The 26,285-nt window shown below is 35.3% G+C and overlaps 1 protein-coding gene across 3 annotated transcripts in view; it reads right to left on the reverse strand.

Annotated features, from left to right (window-relative positions):
• LOC113496979 (E3 ubiquitin-protein ligase RNF19B-like) overlaps positions 1–26,285 on the reverse strand; it is a 48,564-nt gene that overhangs the window by 7,754 nt on the left and 14,525 nt on the right. Inside the window, exons 1-2 of one of the 3 annotated variants that reach the window (XM_026876399.1) lie at positions 20,243–22,866; positions 13,445–13,542 (exon numbers count right to left, since the gene is read on the reverse strand). Coding sequence is in view for 2 of the 3 variants with exons in the window: in XM_026876398.1 (XP_026732199.1) it covers positions 13,445–13,542; positions 21,530–21,563 (132 nt within the window). In the remaining variant the exon portion in view is untranslated. Of the gene's footprint in view, positions 1–13,444; positions 13,543–20,242; positions 22,867–26,285 lie in introns of those variants that run through there. The other 2 variants (XM_026876398.1, XM_026876397.1) reach the window with 2 other exon arrangements.

Genomic DNA, 26,285 nt, shown 5'->3' on the forward strand with positions numbered 1-26,285 from the left:
TACAACATTAAATGATTTAATTGCATGCACCTGTATGAGGACGATAGATTACCTGAGTCACTACTCTGACTTCAGTCTTACAACTGTTTAAAATTAAAGCTTGATCATTCTGAAATAACGCTTACTAAGTATTTAATAGTCTGTCAGTGTTAATGATGTATGGTTGGCACTGCGGCCAGTGCGTTGCGACACTAGTTCATGCCCAATGACTTATGTCGTAAAGTGTCGCCGGTATATTGTTCTAATATACGCGCTGTGTGTCAGCTATACATTGTTTAAAAACTAGACACAAAGTCATTGTACACTGATCACCTGGTCGGAAATCCGTGAGATTGGAAGCCGACTTTAAACAAACCCTGGGAAAATGTTATGTAGGAAAAGAGCGATGACCTCAATACATGTTCAGAAATGTATAAGAGGTGCAGTTTATTGCCAATTACTCATCTGAGTCTGACTGGTTGACTAGTCACGCAAGAATGAGGTGCTATATATAAAACATAGTTTTATTCGGCGTTAAAAAAATCTTGTGAAAAATAACAAACAAAATGTTCATGAAAATGGAAAAAACAATATTAGTCTCAGGTATTCATAGCATGGTAAGAAAATGGAGCAATAAAGGGCAAGAGGAGGCAATAACCGATTTATTATTAACTTACAAAGGTGCAGAGCCCCAAACAATAACCATCTTCGATAACAGCACTCCTCACACCAAATCATTATCTCTGCCATATTTATACCTTGATTTCTATAGACTCAGCCTGAGATCCCCAACGTGATTTAGTATGAATAACGTATTATATTGAGATATTTATATTTTTTCCGAGAACTGAAGATAACAGCCTGGCAGAGCTGGATTGACCACTTTATAGTACCGGTTGCGTAGTGACGTCACACGGCAATTAGACGAGCCTACACGCGTGAATATGGGCACGATGAATAGAAAACGCGTCATTGATTCGCCAGATAACCTAGTTTTTGAATAGCTATAAAAACTTGGCAACGGCGTCCCTTTCACATTTCCCCAAATTCGTAGCCACGTGTCGTGATCTTGGGATCCGCATGCCTTAGATGCGTAATCAGTGTGTTCTGTTGCCAAGTCATAAATTTAAGAGAATTTTTGAGCACCTTTATAATAGGGCCCTAAAAGGACTCGTAAATCAAAACATATAATTTACATAATTATGTATGTAAGCCACGTATTTCGAATAAACATACTTATGAATAAAAATATTTACGTTCGTATTTGTAAATTAAATTGTATACAAATTATCCTCGTTTAATTTAACGGGCCTCGGTATTTCCCAGTATGTGTAAGGGCAAAATAAACAAACTTTTCCTTATTGTAACGCATGTGTACTGGTCTGGCGTGAGCACACCGAGCGCCCATTAGTCGTGATGTCGAGTGAAAACGAAATAACTGTTTACGATACAAAAACTACTTGTACCGTAGCGATAAATTATACGCTACATATGCCTATAAGGCAGATTTTACCGTTGATCGTATGTATGTTAAAGTAAATAGGGACATATTAATAGCAAGTGAATTTAGTAATTACAAAGAAGAAACTACTGATGTTCTTTCTCTAAATACTTCAGGTGCTGAAAAGAAAACTGTTCACCCAAAATTGGTGGAACATGATTTCAAACTCTACATTGAGATGGAATGGATCACATCACTGCGATGAGAGCAAAAACAGTCACTGATGGTATTTCCGCGTGATTGGTTATCAGAAACCCGGTTTCCACTATTACGTTTTTATTAAGCAGATCAAATATCTAAATCAGATTTCCAAGAACAAAATGCTATTATTCAAAATAAGAATATTAAACCAGGAACCAGCTTTGGCTAAAAAGAAGAGAAGAAGGAACATTTACACTTATAGCTACCATAAATATTCTAAACTGCTTGAACCTTGAGACTAATTGTAAATTATAACAAGCACACTGTAACTGCGATAGGCTTTATCGTACAGTTAATCGTTACGTAAACTCCTTGTTGAATACGTTTTGCTACCTACTAAGATTCGATCAGCTGATTCTTGCGAAAGAAATAAAACCAATGCCGCTATAAAGCTACAATATAACAAAGAATTGACAATTATTTACTATTTTTTCATAAAAACTCAATCAGGAAATCTTCGAAAGGCTGAATAGGAGGATGATGGAGAAAGGTCGATACAGATAAACGAAGTGGAAAACTAATAGCATCAACCACTTATCTATTGAGTACAACTCCATTAAACTTTATTAATGGTGAACATTAGAAAGCCGATGATAAAGCTGAAATACTGATATGATATAAATCATAATCGTTTCCAATACATACATGTAAATATCATCAGAGATCTTATCAAGGTATATCCATTTCTATTAATCGATAAATCAAAAAGTACTAAATAAAGCAAGATATTTATCATGGGAAAAAGTAGTCTGTTAGCCAGTACTGTTTCTGGAAAAGTATAACCGTCATAGTATAGACATAAATAAAATACCAAAGCCCTAAAGAAGGGAGACAAATGTACAGTTTCAAGCCAATTTTCTCCAAGTTATCTTTAGCACTTCATGTGACTTGCTTGCCTGCTAACTGTTACGAGGTAAGAATTTGCCTATTAAATCCAAACACCTATTCATTCTCAGGCTTTTTAGAGAAAGGTTAATAAATTCGGGAAGTATTGTAACTGTAAAGGTATGACATAGTGTGTATAGCTACTAGTCAATATGACCTGTAAATGACAATGTCGTTTAGATATTGATTGAAACAGAAGGCCAACATGGTTATACCTATATCAATTGTTTCAATAATTTCGGGGCCAGTATTCGTTACGAGCATTTAAAAAGGAATTATACTTGTTTATCTGAGTGTTGTATGGGTAACGTGACTACAGATACCTACTTGCATATTTTATCAGGATCGAAATTTTTAGGTAGATTTTTTTTTAGTTTGAAAGAAATACCTCGAGAATTAGGTGTAAGTGTTATCTATAAATACTATAATGCAGTTCCTTTTGAAAATTCTTACAAAAATGACTCCTTACACGCCACATGCGAGAGACATGATTGAAAGCAAACCCGCTAAAGACAACGTGGTTTTAAAACTATGTATGTTAATCTGAATTATTTATTTGTTTAAAAAAAGGTCCCTAATTATTTTTGAAGATATATTCTAAAACAAATTCTTACAGCAATTACACAGCGCTGTACAGTTTAGATTAATATCACTCATTAACAGTATAAATACAATTACATTACGCTTAGAACACGAGGAATTGGATCGAATCAATTGTTACGTGTTGCTATAACAATAACAAATTAATTGTACAGGTTTTGTTCGTTACCCGGTATACGTTCAATGCACTCCATATCCCCGAGAGAACAAATTGCAAAATATTTTTTTTTCTTAAAATTTATGAATATGTATGACATTTTAGCGTTCACTTTAAAAGTTCTGAGATGGAAAAAGAGGATCTAAGTATTAAAGTTTTTAACTAGGGTTTATGTTATTTATAGGAGTTAAAACTTTCATGTATCGAGCTTTAGAATCGTGCTTCGTATAAAATGCTGTCTAGACAGTTTCTATACACGCGAAGAATTAATACACTAAAACTTTCGTTCAGATATTTTTCGTTACTGTGATCATTTTTAAAAGTTGTAGCAAGTTATTATTCCAGTTTAAGTTCGACCAAGTATAATTTGAAATTATACTTTGTAAACTTTCTTAATAAGTTTTACTTAGTTCCGTGTTCAAACAATAACCGTAGCTTGAGATAGTAAATTACATTAAATTCCAGAGTTTATTAATGGAAGAGGCCATCATTTTCCATTTTTGTCAATTGTCTACAAAGTTTATCGTCAATTCGCTACAAATAACGCGGGGCGTAGCAATTACGGGCCTAAATTGAGAGCAATGGCAGCCGGCGGCCGTCACACCATTTTGTTTAGGAACGGGATGCGTGCAAGGTAGTCGCTCTCTGGTAGACTAAGTATTGCGAATGTGATCACGAAAATATTTGGACTATCGCGAGCAGACCGCGACAATACAGATCTAGGTTCTTCAGAAAAGTAGTAGGTATGAAATTATATGTAGTTATGAAGGGTGCAAAAAATATTTTGAAAAAAGGAATCATGGTAAGCGGTCATTGCTTTAAAAGGGACAAACTAATCATCACTCTGATCATAAAATAAGTAAATGTGGGCTATAGTTTTAAAGCAGAGCACTGACAGTACTACCATTGGTATGGCTTTTATTTCAAAAGCACTAAGGTTTAAAATCGTCATTTATTTTTAGAACAGACGCAGACGTGTTTTCTTATTTACTCGTTTTAAATACTATCCTAATAAGGCCACGTTCGTTTTTATCGTCTCTTAAATTCGTTCTGGAATATTGTTACGCGCCTTTATTATGGTTATCGGTAAAAAAGTCACGTACATATGTAGACAACTGAAAAATAAAACGTTAATAAAGTAAAAATATATGCCGTATAAATTTGATCAAATTGTTAATAATTCTCTTTGCTTATGAAACAAACGTTCATTAATTATTGTTACGAATTCATAAAGAGCATTAACAATATTAACGTGATTGAAACAAGACCGCAGAATTTTATAGAGATTAGAATGATAGCAGATTCATTGCAAAAAATGATCAATTTATTTATACAGCATATATATAATATTTTTTTTTACAAACGCCCGTAGTCAATAGTAAAATCAGATCTTCTTGTCTTGAATTAAAATGAATGATGTCATACAGATAAAAGCTTGAAAGTAGATCCATACTCGATATCTAATAAAATATACAAGGCTCGAGTAAATCTAGAACAGCAATTAATTAAAGGTCTAATTAACTACATATAGGTACAGGAACGAGAGCTTTCTATTAATTTATAAACAAGTAAACCACTAAGAGCCGTGTGACCTGCTTTCAGGGAAAACTTACACGTTCAAAGAAACTTGCCTCTCGTCGGGACCTAGAACATCAAACGTGTAATTTGTTTGATGTTGTAGGATCGCGCACTCGAAAGGTGCTGGCGATTACCGCTTTTACTGGCGATGCCGCGGGTACCGGGAAAGGTGTTTCATGTTTATATACAAGGATACAACCACTTCATAAGAAAATGGCAAAATGGCAGAATCGTTTTTCGGAGCAGAGATCGTTCCAGACGTTTAGTCAGTCCTTTCATAAGTTAGAACAAGAATACTTGAACAAATTATGAAGTAGGTTATCTTTGTTATCAATCATTATTTCAAGGTATTTCTTACTTTCCATGTGTTACACCTGCACCGCCAGTTACGTCGCTGATTATCTCAAATGTAAAGTCCCCATTTCAAAGGTGTAAGTTAAATACCGTAGAAGTCGGTCATCGAAGCATAACTCTGTCTCTAATTAGTGATTCACGGGCTGTTGACATTTCTTCGGGTGGAGCGGCTGCGCTGGGACAATGGAGGTCGGTCACCCTGGCGCGATGGCGTAAACATACCGAGGAGAGATAGAATGTCACACAGACTCTATTAACAGCTGTCGTATAAACTACTAAATAGTCAAACGATATGACTTGGTTTCAGTACAGATACATGTGAAGATTCGGGCCGATTCTCATGTTATTGTTCAACCTGCCCTACATGTGTTTGTAGCTCAATGTTTCGTCTAACAATTTCAATTCATACAACTTAACCAATAATCGTGGTTCTGACTAATAACAAATTAAAACGCCATCAACGTAGTTACTCAATATTGAAAGTTTCCAACTAATCTCACGTAAAAGAGGTAAGTTTAATTGCAGTATGATAATCGCTTACTCGGCAAAGTTAATTAGTTGTCCTAACTTTTAGAGATGCTGTTTGCTCACTTGAGTAAAATAAATATTGTTATCAAAATTGTTCAACATCGTTATTCAGTAGACAGTCGTGTCGCCGGGGAGTCTGTTGTGACACTTTGTCTTTGCAAACAATACATTTGTCTTCTTTAATGTTACCAGAAAAAGAAAATAAACAAAGAGATCTAGATATAAATCTTGTAATGTAAAAGGGTTTTGTATCCCCGCCTACACAGTTTTTATTAAGTAACAGGTTTTAATAAAATATAATATTTACATATATCTTAGTAAGCTGTCACATCATGATACTGAGTCAAGCTTATGTAAATATGGAGTCATAAACCAATGTTAATATTGCGTCACGATCACACGCGAGTATGAGAACGTTAAACACATTGACAGTCATTCATTTATCATCGGCAGTTGTAAAAGGTAAAAGGAAACGGGACGCCGCGATTATAAACGATCCACGTAACACGGATTATATGTGCATTATGGCAATTTGAACCGACACATACGATCTGAATAATTCCATATGTAGGTTATTGCCACACACGCATTCAATCGTATCGAATACATCATGTTTCGATATTTGTATTGCTATTACGTATCGCCTTCTTGATCTACCAGTGACGCGTAACGAATTTACACGGTCTTTTTCCTTTAAAGGGTGAACTGCGACCGGAGCGGCGCCATCATGTGAAAGGCTGCATGAGGCAATTAAGAAAGTTTAACGATACGTCACGAGATGCACAACCTTTTCCCTATGAACTATATAAGTTACCAAAGCGGGCGAGTTTCTCGTTAGCGTAGACAATTTTAGATAATCCAATGGAAATAGTTCACATTAAAACAGTCCCTCCGCATACCTATTGTGATATGTAAAGCACTTTACATAACAAGCTAAACAATCGAAACAATGACAGAACTGTACTTGACAGGACAGACGGCTCAACCAACGACAATAATACAATTTCGAAGCCATGGTCGTATTAATATAGGATCTAAATATAAAACTCTGCATCATGTACTTGTCTCAATTTACGAAGCCGATACTAAACGAGTACTGGTTCCAATTAGTTGTAACAAAAAACAAAACGTTGCAGTTCTTGCGAGTTGACAGAGCATAGCAACAAGAATATAAATCGAATGAGTGACACTAGTAGCGCAAGTCCTTAAAGAGAATATGTGACGAGGTGAGTACACTGCATACCTAGTAAGAGAGACTACATCTTTACAATCCATCTGATGACGATTAGAGCTAGGATCACGTGGCTCTTCCCAGCTCACACGTTGACGGACTAGTAACGGATAATTAATGATACGGGTGTCGCTCTAGAGGGCTTTGTTCTCTTAAGCTCGGTGATATGGAAGACTTGGCAAATTATCTTTTCTATCTATCTAGCATTTGCAGATGTGGAGAAGATTTTCAATATATCTTAGGAGATGTTTTTTGAATTCCAATTTTGAAAGTCAACATACTATCAAATAGTAATTATTTGACAGTATGTTGACTTAATTATAGGTCTCGTAAGACTTATTTTCCCGGTCAACGCTTATACATAACATGACTTCAGCTGTCTTACTGCGTATCACAGTTTTCAGTCTTGTCTTCAAATTAAAAGTATCAAGAATTCTTTATCAATTTGTGATTTCGTTTAAATGCAAGTTTCAGTTGGATTTTCCGAAAGATTTACCGTGGCCCCCATACGCAAAGGCCAAAGGAGGAAATATAGTGGATTTTAGCCAGTAAAAGTCTGACACTCCCTTCCGCTGAAGCCAAAGCGACAGGAGTCATACTTACGATTTTCCACTCGCAAAATAATACTTAATTTTATTTCTGTGTGTCTGTACTAGGATTGAATATTGTTTAATGTACAAAACATTAACACGATAAAACTCGCTAGATTGCGGTCATGATTATGTTCTAAAGTGGGAATTTGGGACAACGAAAAACCAAATTGATTAAAAACGTTTTAAGGTATAATTTTCAGTCATTTGTCGAGAATGTACGCTATAAGGTGTAATTTGGTGATATGATCATGCAATAATTTCTCGCAGACATGAGATTAACAGATGCCTGTCTGTTTGATAATGTCATGATCGCTCACATGGGCCGTTAATACCATTGTGTGTCGGATCGTTGGGTTCCCTACAATATGGCTGAGGTATGCGATGCTAATGCATGCGTCATGGTCGAGAACAAGTGCTGTCTGGCGGAACTGTTCAACTTATAGTTGAGCACCGCTAAGGCGATCTTATAGTTGGCCAAGATAATCTTTTATAGAATTCATAGCTGAAGGTTTTAAGCGACTTTGCAGATATTACGTCACTTATTCGATAATCTCCACTTCTTTACTTAATAATTTCTCATGACTTTTTATTGAACATTTTAGAATCCTTATCGTTATCTAAGATTATTAGCCAAAATGCCGAGCTAATCAAAATTGTAAAGTCCCGGACCTCAAACTCGGGTCGTAGGAATAAAATGTAATCTGCATACATTTTGGCTTAGTCTGATGTGGGTTAAACGTGTGCATTTTAAATACGATGTTATTTTAGACCGGGACTATACACGTTGTATTAAATATGTATGCGAGGCAGACGATGATAAAGGATTCAGACGACATATTTCAGAAAACATTAAGATCTACAAAAAATAAACTAGATTTTTTTAAATGTAGAAAACAGATAAACTTCAACTGTTGGAAGCAATTAAAAAAAATGGTACACTATTCATCAAAAATAGAAAGCAAGTATAACGACAGTTTACGTATTTAACCGTTTTTCCAATCGAATGCTTATTAGTTTCCAAATCACAAGTAAAAACTGTTTGACATTTGACAAGAGCACGCGATTCGAATAGTTTTTGTTGGTTTTCGTAGTAAAGCCATTATATTGTATACGTGCTGTGATAAGAGAGCGTAAACAGTTTCTTACAAACCTTTCTTGAATTTGTTTCGTGTCGTTTCTATGACTAACTTGCTTCGGCGAAGTCTAATCTTGAATGCATTTAACAAGACGAGCATTTAATTGCTAGTCGAGTTTTGACCAACGATATTGTTACCGTTTCAACGTCAACTATATTTTTGTGTGAGCTTGATAGAATGGCTAAAATTAGCACTTATAAATTAGGTTCCGCAGTCGTCGCGATTTCCTATACATATAACTATTAGCACATACGGAAAGGCTTTGGTTGTAGCGCATATGCGCTGGTGCAACACTGTTATTCAAGGCAATCCTAGTACATTTATTCAATACTTCCTAACATAACTTATACCTAAATACGTCGAAAAACTTTCTGTAACAAAATAACAAGTAACAGGGTAATTGATTTGCCGTCAAATTCTTTAAAGATAAAGTGAGATAAGAACCTATAATAAGGCCAACGCCAAATCGGTTACAACCCGCCGTCGCCGTGTCGAGAGAAAGGTAGCCTAGATGTTACGACATGGCTAAGGCAAGCCAGTTAGATCCAATAATGTTACGTGGCATCACTAAACATATGAAATATATTTTTATTTGTATCCAATTTAATTTGCAAGTTAGATTCATAACTCCAAAATAGACAGAGACATCCAAACAGGAAATTTTATTTTTAGTTTATGTTAAGGCTTGTCCCAGAAACACTTTTTGCCGTGCAAAATTCTGACTAAGAACAGTCAAGCGAAATTATAAGATTTTTTTTATTTCGATTCATGTGGAAGAATTATGATTGATCTACAGAATATGATTATTATATGCAGAAGTTCGAGGGAGCTATTATTATTAACTCAAATCTATACTAATATATAAAGCTGAAGAGTTTGTTCGTTTGTTTGAACGCGCTAATCTCTGGTCCAAATTGAATAGTCTATTCAACACAAAAAAAATCTTTTTGTGTTGAATAGACTATGCATCGAGGAAGGTTTTAGGCTATATAACTTCACGCTACAACTAATAGGAGCGAAGATACAATGGAAAATGTGGCAAAAACCCGGAAAAATATTAATCTTCAAGGGCTTCCGTCCAAAAACTTATATCTTCTAACCACGCGGACGAAGTCGCGGGCAACTGCTAGTAATATAATAGCAATATTTTGTTAAAAGATTAACCGAGCCAAGTCAGTAAGAAGAACTTAAACAGCTGCACGACACACGTGGCTTAAATAAACCAACTCGTCAGTTTCACGAAGCAACGTATAGTGCATACACAAGTACACGAGTTAACAGTTTTCCTACAATAGTCTCGACTCTCGAGCCTGCCCACTAATCTGTTGATCGACGAGAACAAAGGCAGTTTTTCGAGGAAAACTCAGCATAGAACAATAATAACAGCGCAGTAGGAAGACGTAAACTCATGTTATAGAGAATCGCTTAACGTGTATTTACGAACGTCGTGCCATGTTTGACAATAGAAGACTAATGCACCCAGGAATAACTGACTGACGGCATGATAAAGAATACTTTCTAGCTTTTCAAAAACGCAATAAAAGTTTTTATCAAAATCCAAGAATAACCAACTATTTATTTCGACTAAATATTTGAAGAGTAGAATATTTTACAAGGAACCTTTGTTTAGAAAAGTGACCAGTTACTGCCTATTATGGTATGCTAATAAATGTGTATTATATTATCACCTAGTAACATATTGTAGCAACAAACGTAACACTTGCTAACACGATTTCGTTATATAAGTCGGACGTGCTTACAATAATAATATAGAAAGCGTTTCTACTAGGCTTTACACCATTTCTCTTGTATGAATTGCAACACTTATCACGGGCTATTACCATGCCGTTTCGTGAGGAAAGCGGGCATGCTAACTATCAGTTCATGAGGCAATACCGTGTTGCTGCTGTTTGATGAAACCGAAGCTGCAATTAGTCCCGGGACTTCGAAATTATTGGAAGAAAAACTCTAAAGTTTCACCATTAAACTGTTATTACACCAGACTTCATTATGGTGTAACCTTTTTTTTGGCATTGCTAAGTGACATCAACCTCAGCTGTAATTAATACTGATTCGAGGGAAGCATCAATAGTGGTGTCGCTGTTCAATTATAATTTAAGTGCTTTACTTGTGACCACGATGCACGGACCGCAACCAATCCCACAAACGGATAGCTTGCATGCGCCATTTTGTAAAGCGCAGGGATTCAATATTTGCAGTGAGTCCTCATCAAATATTTGAATAATTGAAAGCTTGATAAGTGGTTGGCAGCTGTGTCCTATGAGTTGACTTTAAAAGTAAATAAATTAGTATCTTATAGTTTCTCCAAAAAAAAAAACAACACTTTTACGTTACTGGAGTCAATTTCAGTGGATTTCGCTTCTAATCTATGGATCATAAATACAAAATTTAATACAACAAGCCCTTAAGTTATACAAGAATGTTATAAACGGGATGTATCAACGCTGGTGGCTCGGCGGTCAGAAGATAATCCTATCGCCATTTTCTAGACGCCAGCGCATGATCGGAATTCATAAACGTGTGGATTTCCTCATCATGTTTAAATCGTGCACTTATTTGAATAATACGCGTCATGCTCGGGTGTTTGGAATGTCGCGCTTCTATCTAACGAATGCCCTTTAAAGAACGTATAATATATAGTACCTTTAGCTTCCATCGGATTCAAATTCAGAGTTGGATAAAGCAAATCAATATCTACTATTTGTGAATATGGCTAAAAGTAGAAGACTGGATGACCGAGATGAAATCGATTAGGCTATCAAACAATTTGAATACACCGTTTGACCTTCTGCGCAAGTAAAACACGGATGAAATATTTTTTATATTATATCCAGAAGATAGATAGTTTTTAATTTGAAACAAGTTGCTACCTAACAATAACTTGTTGTAAAAGGCAAGTAAACAATTCTGTACTTTTAATAAACAAGTCAGTTAGATAGTTGGCAGATCGCCGGCTTTTGCCGCTAGTATAGTAAATATTTACAAGAGGTTGGTCGTATATATACTATGTACTTCTTCCCGTATAATAATATTGAGAATGGACGCACTGTATCAAATCATATAGACTTCGGCCGTAACAGCCGTCGTTAAAAAGTAATGAAGATAAGATAGTAGGTTATCTGATATTATTATAATGAAGTATTGATGAAGGTAAAAAGATTGCAGGGGTTTCACAAATAAATCATAAATGTTATCATTTAAATTGTGAATCACTCTGTTAGAAACTAAGGCCATCTAAAATTTAGTAAAGTTGAAAATAGTGACAGCGCGGCGCTAGGGTATTATTTAAATAAAAATGGAGTTTTGTTAATGCTTACCAAGCGACAGGCAAAATTCTACATCATGTTAATATATCAATTTTCTGTGATGCGAATGAACTAACAGTAGATCATGATGTTGGCATAAAAATAGTTAATTTAAGGCAGGAGAACGAAAGTTTAAATTACGAAACTCAAATTCGCTTTACGCAGCATTATCTCTAAATGACACAGAAGAATTGAAATAGGGTGTGCATCGAAATCTAGTTCACTGAGCAAATAAATTTTAACGTATAATCAAATAGAGTTGAGTACAGTTACGCAGAAGATAAAGAGCAAATGATTGCCATCAATTACAACGGAGAAAGTTTATCATTTCAATCGAAATATCGGCAATGATTTTATCAAATTAGCATCTTTTACTGAACGTAGCTATAAATAAAAATATATAGATATACAGGTGAACAGGAAAATTTGTTCGATAAAAAAGACCAACGTGCTTCCCAAACCAAGCAAGGCAGACACGGCAGACCTATTGTTTCTAAACGTGTACCGACGTCTTTATTCTCGGAGCTTTCGAATTAAAACACGCCGTTGAATACAAAGAATCCGGTTAGTTACTGCACGTTCAGAAACCGAGGTGTTTATTATGCTCCTTCGAGTTTTGTATATGTCGTGCTACGTATGTTTCGCAATCACAACGAGTTCAACGCGTCTGCGGGTACTAGCGTTGGTAGAAAGTGTTTTTGTCCAGTAAATGCAACGCACGGATTAAGGCATCAGACGTGCCGTGACCCACGCGCTCCCCGCCAGCCTTGACGCGCTTGCACAACTTTATAATGTTGTTCAGTGAGCGCTATAAAGGCCGTTTCATGTTACGGATTAACGAAATCGTTTTGTCCAAACTGATCCACCGCAACACTTCAATCGGGCTTTTGAAACTTTGGACGTTCAGACTAATTAAACGGTCGACGACTGGTGGCTTGGACCGACGTTTTATCAGTCCGATCTCGTCACACTAGACTATCAAATCACCAATTCTCTTAAGTGAGAATAAAATTTACAGCACCGCGCTAGACTTATCGATTACTTTCTCGTTACGTGTTTTCATTGTCGTGACAAGTCGGCACGACGGCTAACAAACGTTTTTCATTGGCCATGAAATTTACATATCACTCTTTATCTAGAGAACACTGTGTTGTATTACAGTGAAAATACCCGAAATGCACAAACTGGATTGTTGTCTTTGTTTCTAATGGCTATGAGTTTACTTTGTAGATTTCTTACAATGAATGTTTAACGGACTTGTCTTTCAGTTACAAGGATGAATGAGTTACAAAGGCTGACAGTACCTTCAACTAAGATACTAGTACTACGAATTGAAGTTCTCGTATTAAAGGAGAAAACAAAAAGATTGGTATACCTCTTCATCTTCGGCTATAAATTCTACTGTTGTTTGTTGTCTTTGTGTCTGTTCCACGTTGTTTAGTTTCACAGGTCGCGCGTCGCCTTGATCCAATACTGAAACAAAAGAAGGAATCGAATGAGTCATGTTACATTTCAGTTTCTGATCAAAACACTGGAGAATCAATTTAAAGTTTACTCGCAAGCTTTGGCACTGCGACAGTTGTGTAAGTCTCTTTTTGCTGAGGTTTCTGTTCATGCTATTTCTAAGAAGTTATTATAGTCTTGTTTGAATTTGAAACTTTCAGTGGAGATGTTTATTTCTATTATTTCCCTGAAATCTCAACTTTAAAATAGTTCAACCCTGTATCAATTCCCTCGAAGCTAACTAAGAGTCAGTAGCTGCAGGTGAACTGAAAGGGAAGCGCATGCACGAGCTCACTAACTCTGTTAATACAGACTTGGCAAATAAGGCGATAGAACAAGAGTCGACAAATACAGTCCACCGAGAGCTGTTTACCTAGGCTTTGACGTGATTTAGATGGCGCATGTAATCCGAGATGCAGACTGAACTATTGGTCTGCAAACTGGCAAACGTCCGGCAAAAACTGTTCCGTTATGAATGGAAAATAAGAGGTTTTCGACCTTGCAAAAGACCAAGGAAGGTGCCGAGCTGACTGCCAAAATCCACGAGGTAAAGCACTGTCATAAAGTTTAAGTACCTAACTACCTAGGTATATTCAAACAAAGAACTTTATCAAGTTCTTGCCCAATTTGTAATTTTAAATTGTAATATCGTACCGGCAAAGATAAAAAGAAAATAAAAAAGAAATGCTTGAAGAGGTCAAAGCTAAAGAGGGTCAAATAAGCATGATGGTTGGTTATTAACGCGGCTTATCTGCTCGTTTAAACCGAGTCCAGATAAAAAGAGAACACGGTCGTCGGATCCGTTTATCTAAGCTTGTCGTGAAATTAAACCTTTTGTTAATGCTATCCAGTTAAATATAAAAGATAGCTGAGCAGCTTTTATGCGACATCTTAAGATAAGAGCAGAAAAATAAACAAATTTTTGTTTTCTATTCCCTCATTTAACAACTACAGAACCAGATATTCATATTCTATTCATCTATTAATGTAGGTATTAACAAGAATTTGAAACTATTTTTATAGAGGCTCTTAAAGCGATTTTATAAATAATTTTCATTTCAGGAATAAGCAATTTCCATTAAACCGTAGCAGTTTTTTGACTATCCATTTGACACGCATTCTGCGAGACGTGGTCAAAATTTAGTAACTATTTTTAATCATAAACTGCTCTACAGGAAAACTTCGTAAAATATTGTTTCACCAGTCTATATAGATTATTCGATGTGCAAAATAATCATGTTTCTGATTACAGTCAAGAGATTAAGATTAAATCAGACGTGTTACATTTAGCAAAATTTATTCATTGTAAAAAAACTGAACGTTTTCAACTTTTTTGATGAAGTGTAAGAACAAAAAAAAACAAAGTGTTCAACAGACGGAGATTGAAAAAGCGGCTGGACCACGATAGATTGCCGTGAGAGAAAACAAACCGCTTTTCCTTTAAAATTGATCTTTATTTATGTAACAAAATTGCATCTGCCTAACATGTTAAATGTTTTACGCGTACACTGACCTCTGATATCTTAAATTTAGTCTTTCTAAACATGCAAAGCTTTCGAATTTTCATATAAGTAGAAATTACTTTGAATATTTCTTCTCTTAGTAAACCGAAGGTTTTACACTAATTAACAAATGGTGAGGTGCCATGCAATGATATGCACGCAATATTACATTGACTATCACTTTCGCCGCCTGTTTTAGAAACGAAACAATAGACAATCAAGAAAAGAACAAAATACCTACATTTGAATAATGTTTAAAACTAAATCTGAAATCTGAGCAAAGGTATATATAAACTTCTATTAAAGAGCCGATCAAAGTTACAAAACTCCTTGCTATTTATAACTGGCCAGTGCCACAAATAGGAAGGTATTTCCGTATATTGTTTTGAACACCGGTTGCTTTTGATATAGGAATCCGCATATATTATATTAAATTAGCGTCGTGAATAATCGAAAAGGGAAACCCGTAATGAGTAATTAGGCCATGCGCCCTCGCGTATTTAATTACGAGCATACGTACCTATAAGCTGTAATATAAAACCTTATCCTTAATAAATTAATAAAAAATAAAACATTTAGAGAATTAACATGACATATTTTATGCTGTTCAGGACTTAATCGTCAACTGGCGAGCGCGAATCTCGCGAGCGCGCGCGAGTTGGCACTTTTCGATTTTGCCTACTTTTTTTGTCGTCAACTCGCGCGTCTATATAATTTGATGTTTTAATGTATAGTCAGCTACAAAAACGTTATAACAAATTTAATTTAGTTAGGTACTTACCTACTATAAATGTATAAGAAACTTTATGAAATTTGATTTTTAAAATAAAACAAAATATACATCGTTTTGAAATCAGTTTATTATAAATCAACAGGACAAAATATAAATTATTAGTAGTATTTCCCTTACTAATTATCAACAATATCACATTGATTTGAGAATTTGGCTTATTATCTTATTATCTAGTATGTAAATTGTAAAAAACTAAGTAAATAAAATAGAAACAACGAAAACACTCCCCTCACATACTCGTATACAAAATTATATGTGAGGAGATTTTCAATAAATCTCATAATATAAATAATTTAAACCGTACTGAATATTGGTAAGTATAAAATAGTAAAGCTAAACATACTGACAACAAACTGACTTATTATTGCTCACTAATAAAATCAATCTTAGGAACCATAGAAAGAGTCTTAGAAACTATAAAATCACAGATCAGATATGGTTGTAAATGATTTTTACAAAAAACGCTAAACACTATCAATAAGTAGATTCATCAATTGGCTAAGTTATTACTGACGACCTACTAATACTCCGTAAGTGCACTGTAAACGTCAGCTTAGCTTACGTAACACTAACGTCACTAAAATAATAACTAGGGTGCTTACTCCTGATGAACTTCGAACGGCTAAACGATGTACCCGTCCCTGTCACACGCACACATCACTTCCGCCATGTTAGACGTGACAGGTACATCGTTTGTAACTAAGTGCATAAGGAGTAGGCACTCAGTTTGCAAAATGAATTAGAAAGAGATAGCGCTATGACAGCTATACTGTTGTGCGCATGCGCGTTAGACGAGATAGTATGTGTCATTGGATGCGTTCCCCAGGCCTTCTCATTTCGGCCCTCTAAATCGTAATCTAAGTCAGTACTTCACAGAATCAGCTAACGCGGTCAATAAATAATTATTAATAGTTTTTGTTTTCAATCTCTTTTTATTTGACTGTACTTTACATAGACGCGCGAGTTGACGACAAAAAAAGTAGGTAAAATCGAAAAGTGCCAACTCGCGCGCGCTCGCGAGATTCGCGCTCGCCAGTTGACGATTAAGTCCTGTTCAGCAGTTTGGCTTGTGACAAAACTGATAATTTAAACATAGACCATGAACTTAAAGTATGAGAAGAAGTACAAAATCATATAATAGTACGTAGCAAAACAGCAACTTTCAGCAGACAAGTGAAGTTCCATACGAATCAATATGCGAAGGTTAATGTATAGTTGAATATTTATCATAATTAATATCAACAATTAAACGTGAACTCAGTCCAGACGGGCAAACGGTATCGTAATTATTTACAAACGGTTTTATGTTAAAAAAAGGTCTGTATCCAAATAGAAGCTTGTTAAACAAGGAGTTTTATTAATTAAACAAGTAATATTTGTTTTTTTTTTTCGTTAGGATCCCATATACAACTGTTGATATAATGGCAAATCATAAATTAGCCGCATATTGTTAACCTTTATTGTTTATAACGTCGAAGTTTCAATTACACTGGGATTGTGTTGTCGCTCTTTTGTTATTGGTTTGAAAAAGACTGGTTGTTTATTGTTTATGAAAAAAATATGCCTTCAATATGAACAGTGCCTAAAGCAGAACTGTCAAGTCGTGGAAGAGAGACAGTTTACATTTAGTGTAGTACCGTCTTGCTTCCACCAGCAATACTTTTGTTAATTTAAGAGTAAGTAAGGGGGAGTTAATTCGATAATGTGACTGATCCTCCTACACGAGAACAAGCTTATGATCGCGATCTGACGCCTTAGCCGATTAGCTACTGTCATAATTACATTACGACTATTTACGGCTCGGCGTTTCTTGTTAACATATTGCTATCATCGACGTAGCCAAGTATTACGTGTACTCGAGCCGTGCGATACAAATAATATGATAGATAACACGTTATCTTTGCCCAAAGTTTACCGATTACTGAATAAAATCAACAGATACAAGGAAGTACGGTAAGTATCACATTTTTATCTCTTCCAAATCAGTTAAACCGAAGCCCGAAACGGATCGATTAAAACGAACCATGAAAAGGAACAAACACCGTGATTTTGAGTTCTTGGAATATGAACAAAATTATCAAAGTACAATGTAACGCCGATTACTCTTTCCTAGAAATGAAAAGGGGAACACATACAGCTTAAGCTTTATGTAGATAGAGTAAACAATATAAATGGGGCAGTGGATACTGGGTCACACTAACAAAAAAAAAGTTTACGCTTACAGGCAAAAGCTGCCAAATTCGCAGATTTGGCAAAAGTATAGAAATAGCGGAGCGTGTTTTCGGAATAAAAGCTTTGTAGGTTCTAATGGAAATAAGTGTTATGATAAGGTTGTCAATTAACGCAGTAGATAACCGCGTCCGCTCATTATCAGTGACAGCGCGAGCGCATGTGCACCCTACACTCCTACAGCTGTCCGACGAGAGGCCACCAATCGAACAAGGTCGGTGCAATACTCAACTACTCATATGACCAAAATATCACACGTTTATAGCACAATAAACAACCATCGTAAGGATTATGAGGTGATTTGTAAAACAGAAACTGAAAACAGGTGTACGATGTATGCAACAATGTAGACTCGTATTTTAAATTCATTAGACTAGAATTTCAATAGTCAATTATGATAAAGACGTGTAGTTAGGACACCTATATTAAAATTTATTATGTTCCATTCCTTTGAAGTAATTTCAAGAAACTTATTTTCAAGGTTATGGCAAAATTATTTCAACAAATATTTGTTACTAAATGTATTTTTACCTTGAACGGAGGGACCGTCCATATAACTCGGGCACTGACCCGCTCGCTAAGCCTTTCGGAGTCTTTTGATGCTTTGTAAAAGAGTGACAAGTACTTCACACGACACGAGAAGCTCGTCGTTGTAAAGCAGACTAAAGTACTGGATCGATACTCTTGAGCACTACTCAGTAGTGAAGACCCTCGCCACAAAACATGTTCAACACTTTTTAAATTCAACGTAAAGAGGTTGAAAACTATCCGTACATGTTAGACTCTTCTTTGTGCACTTTCGGCTAGGTTGGTAAAGTCACAAGGCGCAGTAATGGATCTTAAGTTTATAATCAGGTTATGCTAATGCACGTTGGAATAATATAACAATTAACTTCAGTTGAATGTGTACGCTGCAATTTATCTCGATAAAATCTTCGAAATGCAATTATCCGATAATGCAGCCGCCATAAATACGTCACTCAAACAATCAGTAAAATCACATATTTGTACGACGGTGTACTGTAGAACGGTGGCGGGTTTCTTACGACCTTTTGCTATATTCGAAGGGGAACGAGGACAGCCTATTCACACTTATGTGGTCTACACCGAGTACACGTGATTGAATACATTATGTCGATAGCTGCCAGCTGACTACACTCAGCACCAACTGAATAATGTTTGATTTATTCACTGTAAACTGGAAATAAATCGATGATAAACACCAGACAATTGTCAATATAAGCAATAGTGTTCACACCATGTGTAGTAGCTATTAGACGTCGTAAATAAATACATTTAGAACATACAAGCGACGCACGCGCTGTGAAATCGAGTCAATAACGCCTTATAACAATACCATTTGTAAAACTATCGTTGTCGCATCAAAACAATTTGCGGTATGAAATTAGCATTGAAAACACCGATAATTCACAGGCGTACCAATTTTCGACTTGAAAAGCTGTCGGACTGTGAAATCGATTACGGTATCAATTTGGTTCTTGCTGCAATAAAGTTACAATAAAAAGTGTACAACCCCTCGATTATCGATGTCGCTAACCTTTGAGACATAGGTCTGAAAATGAAACCGTACAAGGTTGGAGGTAAGTCGGTTGGCAGCAGTCAAACGTGTACGGGAGAGAAATAGAGACAGCAGAAACATTTCAGCTAGGTTCAAAATTTTCTCTTTGCTTAATCAGGACTGAGCATCTTCAGCAAACCCAAAAATACTGAATTTGAAAATGAGTGTAACATTTACGTGATCCAAGTAGCAAAATAGCTTTAATTCATTCATTACAGAGAGAGCAACACACCCCATTTTGTTGAACGCGTCCTCATTAGCTCCAAGTCGCGTATACTGTCACAGAATGCAATGTGAGAGGCGATCTACGAGATTTTATCTCGGACGAAGCCTAAATGAGCATCACGAGCAGTGCCCGCGGGCGAGAACGCAGTGACATCATCGCAACCAAACGAGTCCGCACTCCAGTATGCTCGCATGCCGTGATGTCAAACAACGGTACAATGCAGTTTTTAATCCTCGCTCCATAATTAAACCTACTGACGATTGTGACCTAATACCCAGATGCTTTGAATTGAACGGATCGGGTCTAATAGAACGGAAAGCATTCGTGTTTCGTAAACTTACTTGCTGCCTATAAGTTACCGGTCATAAGAATAACTTTGGGCTGGTGTTAGGTATTCGAAGCACCTATATCAAATGTCTTCTGAATGAAGTCTACAAGAGTGTGGTAACGCAGACACGTTGCGACATTGTATTGTTCGAACACAATAGCACTGTTTACACTGAGAGTTCCATACTAATTACACCACATCAGCGTTTAATAAATATACTACCGATAAAAGAGGGCCAGATAATACCTATTGGAAATTTTGCCAAACCTTAAAAATGTATTGAATAGATACTAAGCGATGCTTCTTAGCCTAAATTAAGCCGTCCGGCTGAAATTCGAATACTTCTAAAGATAAAGTTATTATTATGTCTAAGATTAATAGATTTTAAGCGATATACATTATTATACATAGATAACGAATGTTAATTATGCATATAAATATGTAACACAACACATTTTTATCAAAAAGAGCATGATTAAATTATAACTAATACTGATTAAAGTTTTGGTACAATCTGCAATCGTCCCAATTTAAAATAATAAGGGTAATTTTAAACTTGGGTTTCTACAGACACCTAGAGATAAACGAATTTAGACTGACTTGTAGAATTTGTGAAGTTTAGGCTTATTGTGGAGTTTGAAACTAGGTTTTACTAGTGAGATCTGATTTTTTTTTAAGTTAAGTCCGTTGCACATTTGACATAAAAGGTTTTTTATTTGGAGGATTATTACATCCTAAATCATATCAACATAATTATTAATTCGATTAATTTATTTCTACTACATTCAAACTATCACTACTAATTTATTAAGCGTAGAATTCCCCCAGTTTGAACTGTTCAAGGTTTAGTGACCAATTGTTCTGACAATGACACAAATACTTAATAGAATGTGGGTAAGTACCTACCTAATACAATTATACATGCAGCTGAACTTTACCTTTGATTAGTTAATACATAATAGATAATTAAAAATCAATGGCATCGTATACGTGGGTACATGAGATTTATCACTCAACAAATTAGTGGTTTTCCGTTACCTATTTTAATTAAATATTTTTGAAAATTGTATTGGATCGTTATTTTATTATTCTATTTACTGTTGTCTTTCCTTCCTGTTATATCACAATCGTTACAACACAGATTTATACCTTAATCACAAATAAATATTTTCACAAACCGAATAACTTTAAACGACGAGAACAAGTAAATCAACATAAAAAAATGGTAGTGCTAAACAATCGTCAGAAACATTATAATAGTCCAAAGAGCGCAATAAAAATATTTAATCATTTACATTACCATATATTAAATTATTATGATCCGAAATCCCCATTAAAACACGTATATGGAAAATGACTAAATTATACAGAGTATTACAGAGTAGGTAGTAGACATCGTCATGATAAAATTGTATGAGGTAGTTAGGACGCGCGGACGGCACAACAATTTACAACCAAACATCGTGACGTCAGAAGCGCTCCGCATCAATTTGTTTGTTGCTATCGATGAAATGAAACAAACAATGTATTGAAATCGACAGTACAATCAAAACAGTATTAATCATAGTATGTTTCATACATTTAACAAATAAGAGACAACATTTTAGATAGTATAGTTGTATCAGCTAAATGTAGCTAAGTCTTAAATAGAGTTTGTCCTCGGACGGGAATACCGGAGTGGCCGGCGGCGACCGGTTCTAGGGACACACCCACACCTCAATAAATGTAACTATTTAGTGCACTAACAATTCATTTTGTATACAACAAAATTCCTACTAAGCAGTACAGTATAATTTATAGTCTTTTTAGGATAATGTTATGTAACGCGTTGGCGTACTGAATACATTTTAATTACAATAAATTCCTCAACGATTTGAACAAAAGTCGCCTGCCCAATTGGTACTATTCAATGAATAAAGACCACGCTTTCAAAAACCAGATATTCCGAACAAGAGCTACAGTCCAGTAAGCTGAAATCCTATTAAGACAGCAACCAGTTGCATTATGACAGAAAAATATCTATAGAAAAGCTGTTGCTTTTAAGGAAAAAAATAAAACTCAATTAAAAACAATAATTGATTTATAATAGCAAGGCATTTAATTGAAAGTTTCTTTGCGCTTTCAAACAACACTAATTAAAATTCTTGCCAAGAATGTAGATGTTGTTTCAGATTTTTTATAAAATCACTTGGCACGTTTGTTGCATTGCTAATTATGTTGTTTTCTCCATTAACGAAACTAAGGTGGTAGCCATTTATATGTTCGACACTAAGTTTTCAATTATGATTACGTTTTCAACTTTCCCCGAACGACAAGAGAAAGGAATTTCTGGTAGTGATTTAAATGAAAAGTTTAAAAGTAAAGTTGAAATAAGTGTGAAGTGTTTTCTGACTTGGAAATCATAAATTAGCATGCGGAAACTTCTAAAAGAAACCATTCTTTATATTCAGGCACTCCAGAATGCATGGTTTCCGAAAAACAAAAAATATAGAAATCGTTTTTTTATTACGTAAAAATCCACTTGGCCTCTTATATTGTTTGAGACGATAAAAAATACAGTTTATATGTAAAACCACTCATTAGAAGCAATGGGAAGTACCTGAGTATTAGTGTGACTCGACGTGACGCATTGATTAACACATTTCGAAGACAATGGGGAATATGCACGTGACTTAAATATGGACAAAATATTTTTTTTGTAATATTTATTGCTACTGAAAACACACTATACAATTATTTTTAGAATTTATTTTAATTTAATAATGAAATTTAATCATCAAAAAGTGGCTGTTTTGAAATTACCGCGCAAATTTTCGAAACGCAACACTATTGGTGGAACAAAACGTGACGTCAGTTTTACACGAGACGTCTGCTGTCTGCTGTGTATTTGTATGGTTTCTTTTTGGAGGAATAATTGTTATTGTATTGTGTCGCTGTTTTTTTATCTTAAGTTAATAGTTTTATGTGTTCAAAATATTAATTAATTGTGAAGAAGGACTTAGAGAATGACTGAAACCGGTTTCGTAAAAGCGCAGTCGGATAATCTTCCGAAAATCGACGTGTTTATGATGGCCACGTATTTCGCTTCAAATCCAGATTTATACATACATAAAGATAAATTTAGAATATCGAATAAGAATTTTTAATAATATCTTTACAACTTTTTGTAAACTAGGTTATGTTTTGTAGAGGTTTGTAAACAAAACAAGTAGGTAGGTAAAAGTAAGAATGATTTGTATATGTATTTTACTTTTTTGATATCCTTACTTACATTGAAATGATCTTCACAACAGTATAAACAGCTCAAACACGATACATTGTCTCTTCTCATCGCCTTGCACCACTTTTTCCTTAGATTTTCACCTTTCGGCATAAGGAAATACACTTTGTCAGGTGCAGTGTTGATGTTATTTGGACACATAGGAACGACACAATATTTAATAATATGGTTTTTTGTGCTTTTCCATGGTAATTAAGTCGATATTCACTCACTTTATTTATTTTTTGGTAATTTTGTAAACCAATCACTTTGCTGTTGACATCGAACTCGTGTAATGGTGACGTCGTGAGCAAGCGCGCCAAAATGGCCGCGTTTAAATTGATCGCGATTTTAATATTTAATTTTTTGCATAAAAGTTTATATTTTGGACGTGATATTTGTATGTTTGGTAATGTAATAACTAGTAGAAACATATAAAAAATAAAAAAAAAAACATGCATATTCCCCATTGTGAATAAATTCATTCAACTACAATTTGCGCACAACTTTTTAAAGTGTAACATAAATATCAGTTCAATGTTATTTTGGGAATTACAGTGTATTTTACACTGTGATTTTGACAAAGACGAAAAAATAAAGTTTGAAATGTAAATAATCGCACCTTGAATAGCTCTTTCCATCGACTCTCCAAGTTACCAAGCAATCAGCATTAGCACACAAAGAAATGTTTTAGCAACAGCGACAATGAAATTAGACAATGTCCGGGCAAGGATAGTACGGTTTTTAAAGTGTAACATAAATATCAGTTCAATGTTATTTTGGGAATTACAGTGTATTTTACGCTGTGATTTTGACAAAGACAGTAAATAAAGTTTGAAATGTAAATAATCGCACCTTGAATAGCTCTTTCCATCGACTCTCCAAGTTACCAAGCAATCAGCATTAGCACACAAAGAAATGTTTTAGCAACAGCGACAATGAAATTAGACAATGTCCGGGCAAGGATAGTACTGGTATTTAAGACAGCCAGTCGGGGAATGTTAGATATCCTTTGCAGAAAACCCCACTGGCAAGTTCCTAATAGCCTATTTAAATTTAGTCGTATCCCAGTTGCACGTTTCGACACTTTCTCAACCTATTCAAACGGTCTAGCAAGCGACTCTTGTCTCGCCAATAATTTTCAAATATTAGGTATAGCCGGTCGTCTAGTCGGGGGCCCAAGGTACCACTGGATCGATGTGGAGGAGGCAGACCTGAGCGAGCTCCAGGTCATTGACAGGCTAGACGGCGGGCAGAACTGATCCAGAAGTTAGATTAGGTCGCTGCTTTGTTTAAACTTTACATTTCGGAATAGCCAAAACAGTCTGCGCCATTGCATTAATATTTCACACATTCGCGTTAATGCAAATTCCTTCATTTAAAGGACAGTACTGTAAAAGGATCTGCTGAAGTAGGGTCAAACAACGTTATTATATATTTATTATGAATAATTTTTCTCCACTTCTGTCATCCGCTGTTTCTACAGGTATATCAAGTAAGTGTTCATCCGCGTATCATGGTCAGGCCGATAAATGGCCTTTAAACCGAAGATAACTAGAGACAAAAATAGCGTTTTCTTTGAAACATGAGTCACGATCTCACCACTGATAATTTATCGGGCATTTTACAACCTTGATTTAATCTTCCTTAATCCGTTACGACACCAAAACAACAGAAGGTGTACATTAACGTAAATACTGATGGTGGAACATCCAACTGAAATGTTTATAGAGCATTGCCCTTAAGCGTGAACTTTGTTTACTGAACTAAATCGTTTTTACTCAAATGGAACAGTTGCGTGAGACATAGCCAGAAGATCAGTCTTTTATGTCCAACCAAGCCATGACACTTCAATACTTCAAGGTGGCCATTACTTGTTACCACCAACGATTAGATCGATCTGTTTAATAACACGGTACATTAATGATATCATATATCGTGGTCCATTATACATGTAGGTACGTGTAAGGTTATTGAATCTCTCTGTTTCTATTAATAAAACGAGCCAAGTTTTGAAACAGTTAACATCAATCATAATACGAAGGTATTGAAGTTGTAACGACGTGTGCATATGGTCGGCTATTTCAAACTTCAATCTGTTGGGTAACGTGACTTGGGTAGGCGTCAGAGTTTGTCAAATGAAATCGAAGGGACTCCCACACATGATTCTGTTACAAGATTCTCCATGTACTGAGAAAATACTTAGGTACCAATATGCCTGGATTTTATGGATATATTGTTATTTCCTGCTCATGCAGTTAGGTCACAGCATATCACAGCATAATTTTCTGCTGTAATAACATTGTTTACAACGATTAACACGAACATTATAGGTAGCCCTTGGAAACTTAATTGTACCTCATTAATTGTAATTAAGTAGCCTGTTGCCCAAAGCGGTAAAACATTTCAGACATACATTCTGCGAGGAAACGGTATACAATAAAATTGTATCGAATTCTACGCACGTTTCGTTGGCCCATTCGATTGGATACCAACAATTACTTTACCGAATTTACACGTATTTTATAGATCTATACATTATTTTATTAAATTGAATAACGTTACAAGCATCAATTCATAACATCAAATGGTTGTGAATAATAACATTCTAAGAATTTGCGGCTGTCGTAAAGGAGTTGTCTGGTAGAACTGAGAATCGTTTTATAGTACAGTATTGTATATTATTACACTATAAATATATGTTTAATTGATATTCTGCTCACTTAATATCCTCGGTTTGATGCGTGACTGAGAACTAAAGATCTTCAAGGGGTACATCGTTAAACCAGGAAATAAT

This window comes from Trichoplusia ni, chromosome 8, assembly GCF_003590095.1.
Source record: "Trichoplusia ni isolate ovarian cell line Hi5 chromosome 8, tn1, whole genome shotgun sequence".
Taxonomy (NCBI): Eukaryota; Metazoa; Arthropoda; class Insecta; order Lepidoptera; family Noctuidae; genus Trichoplusia; species Trichoplusia ni.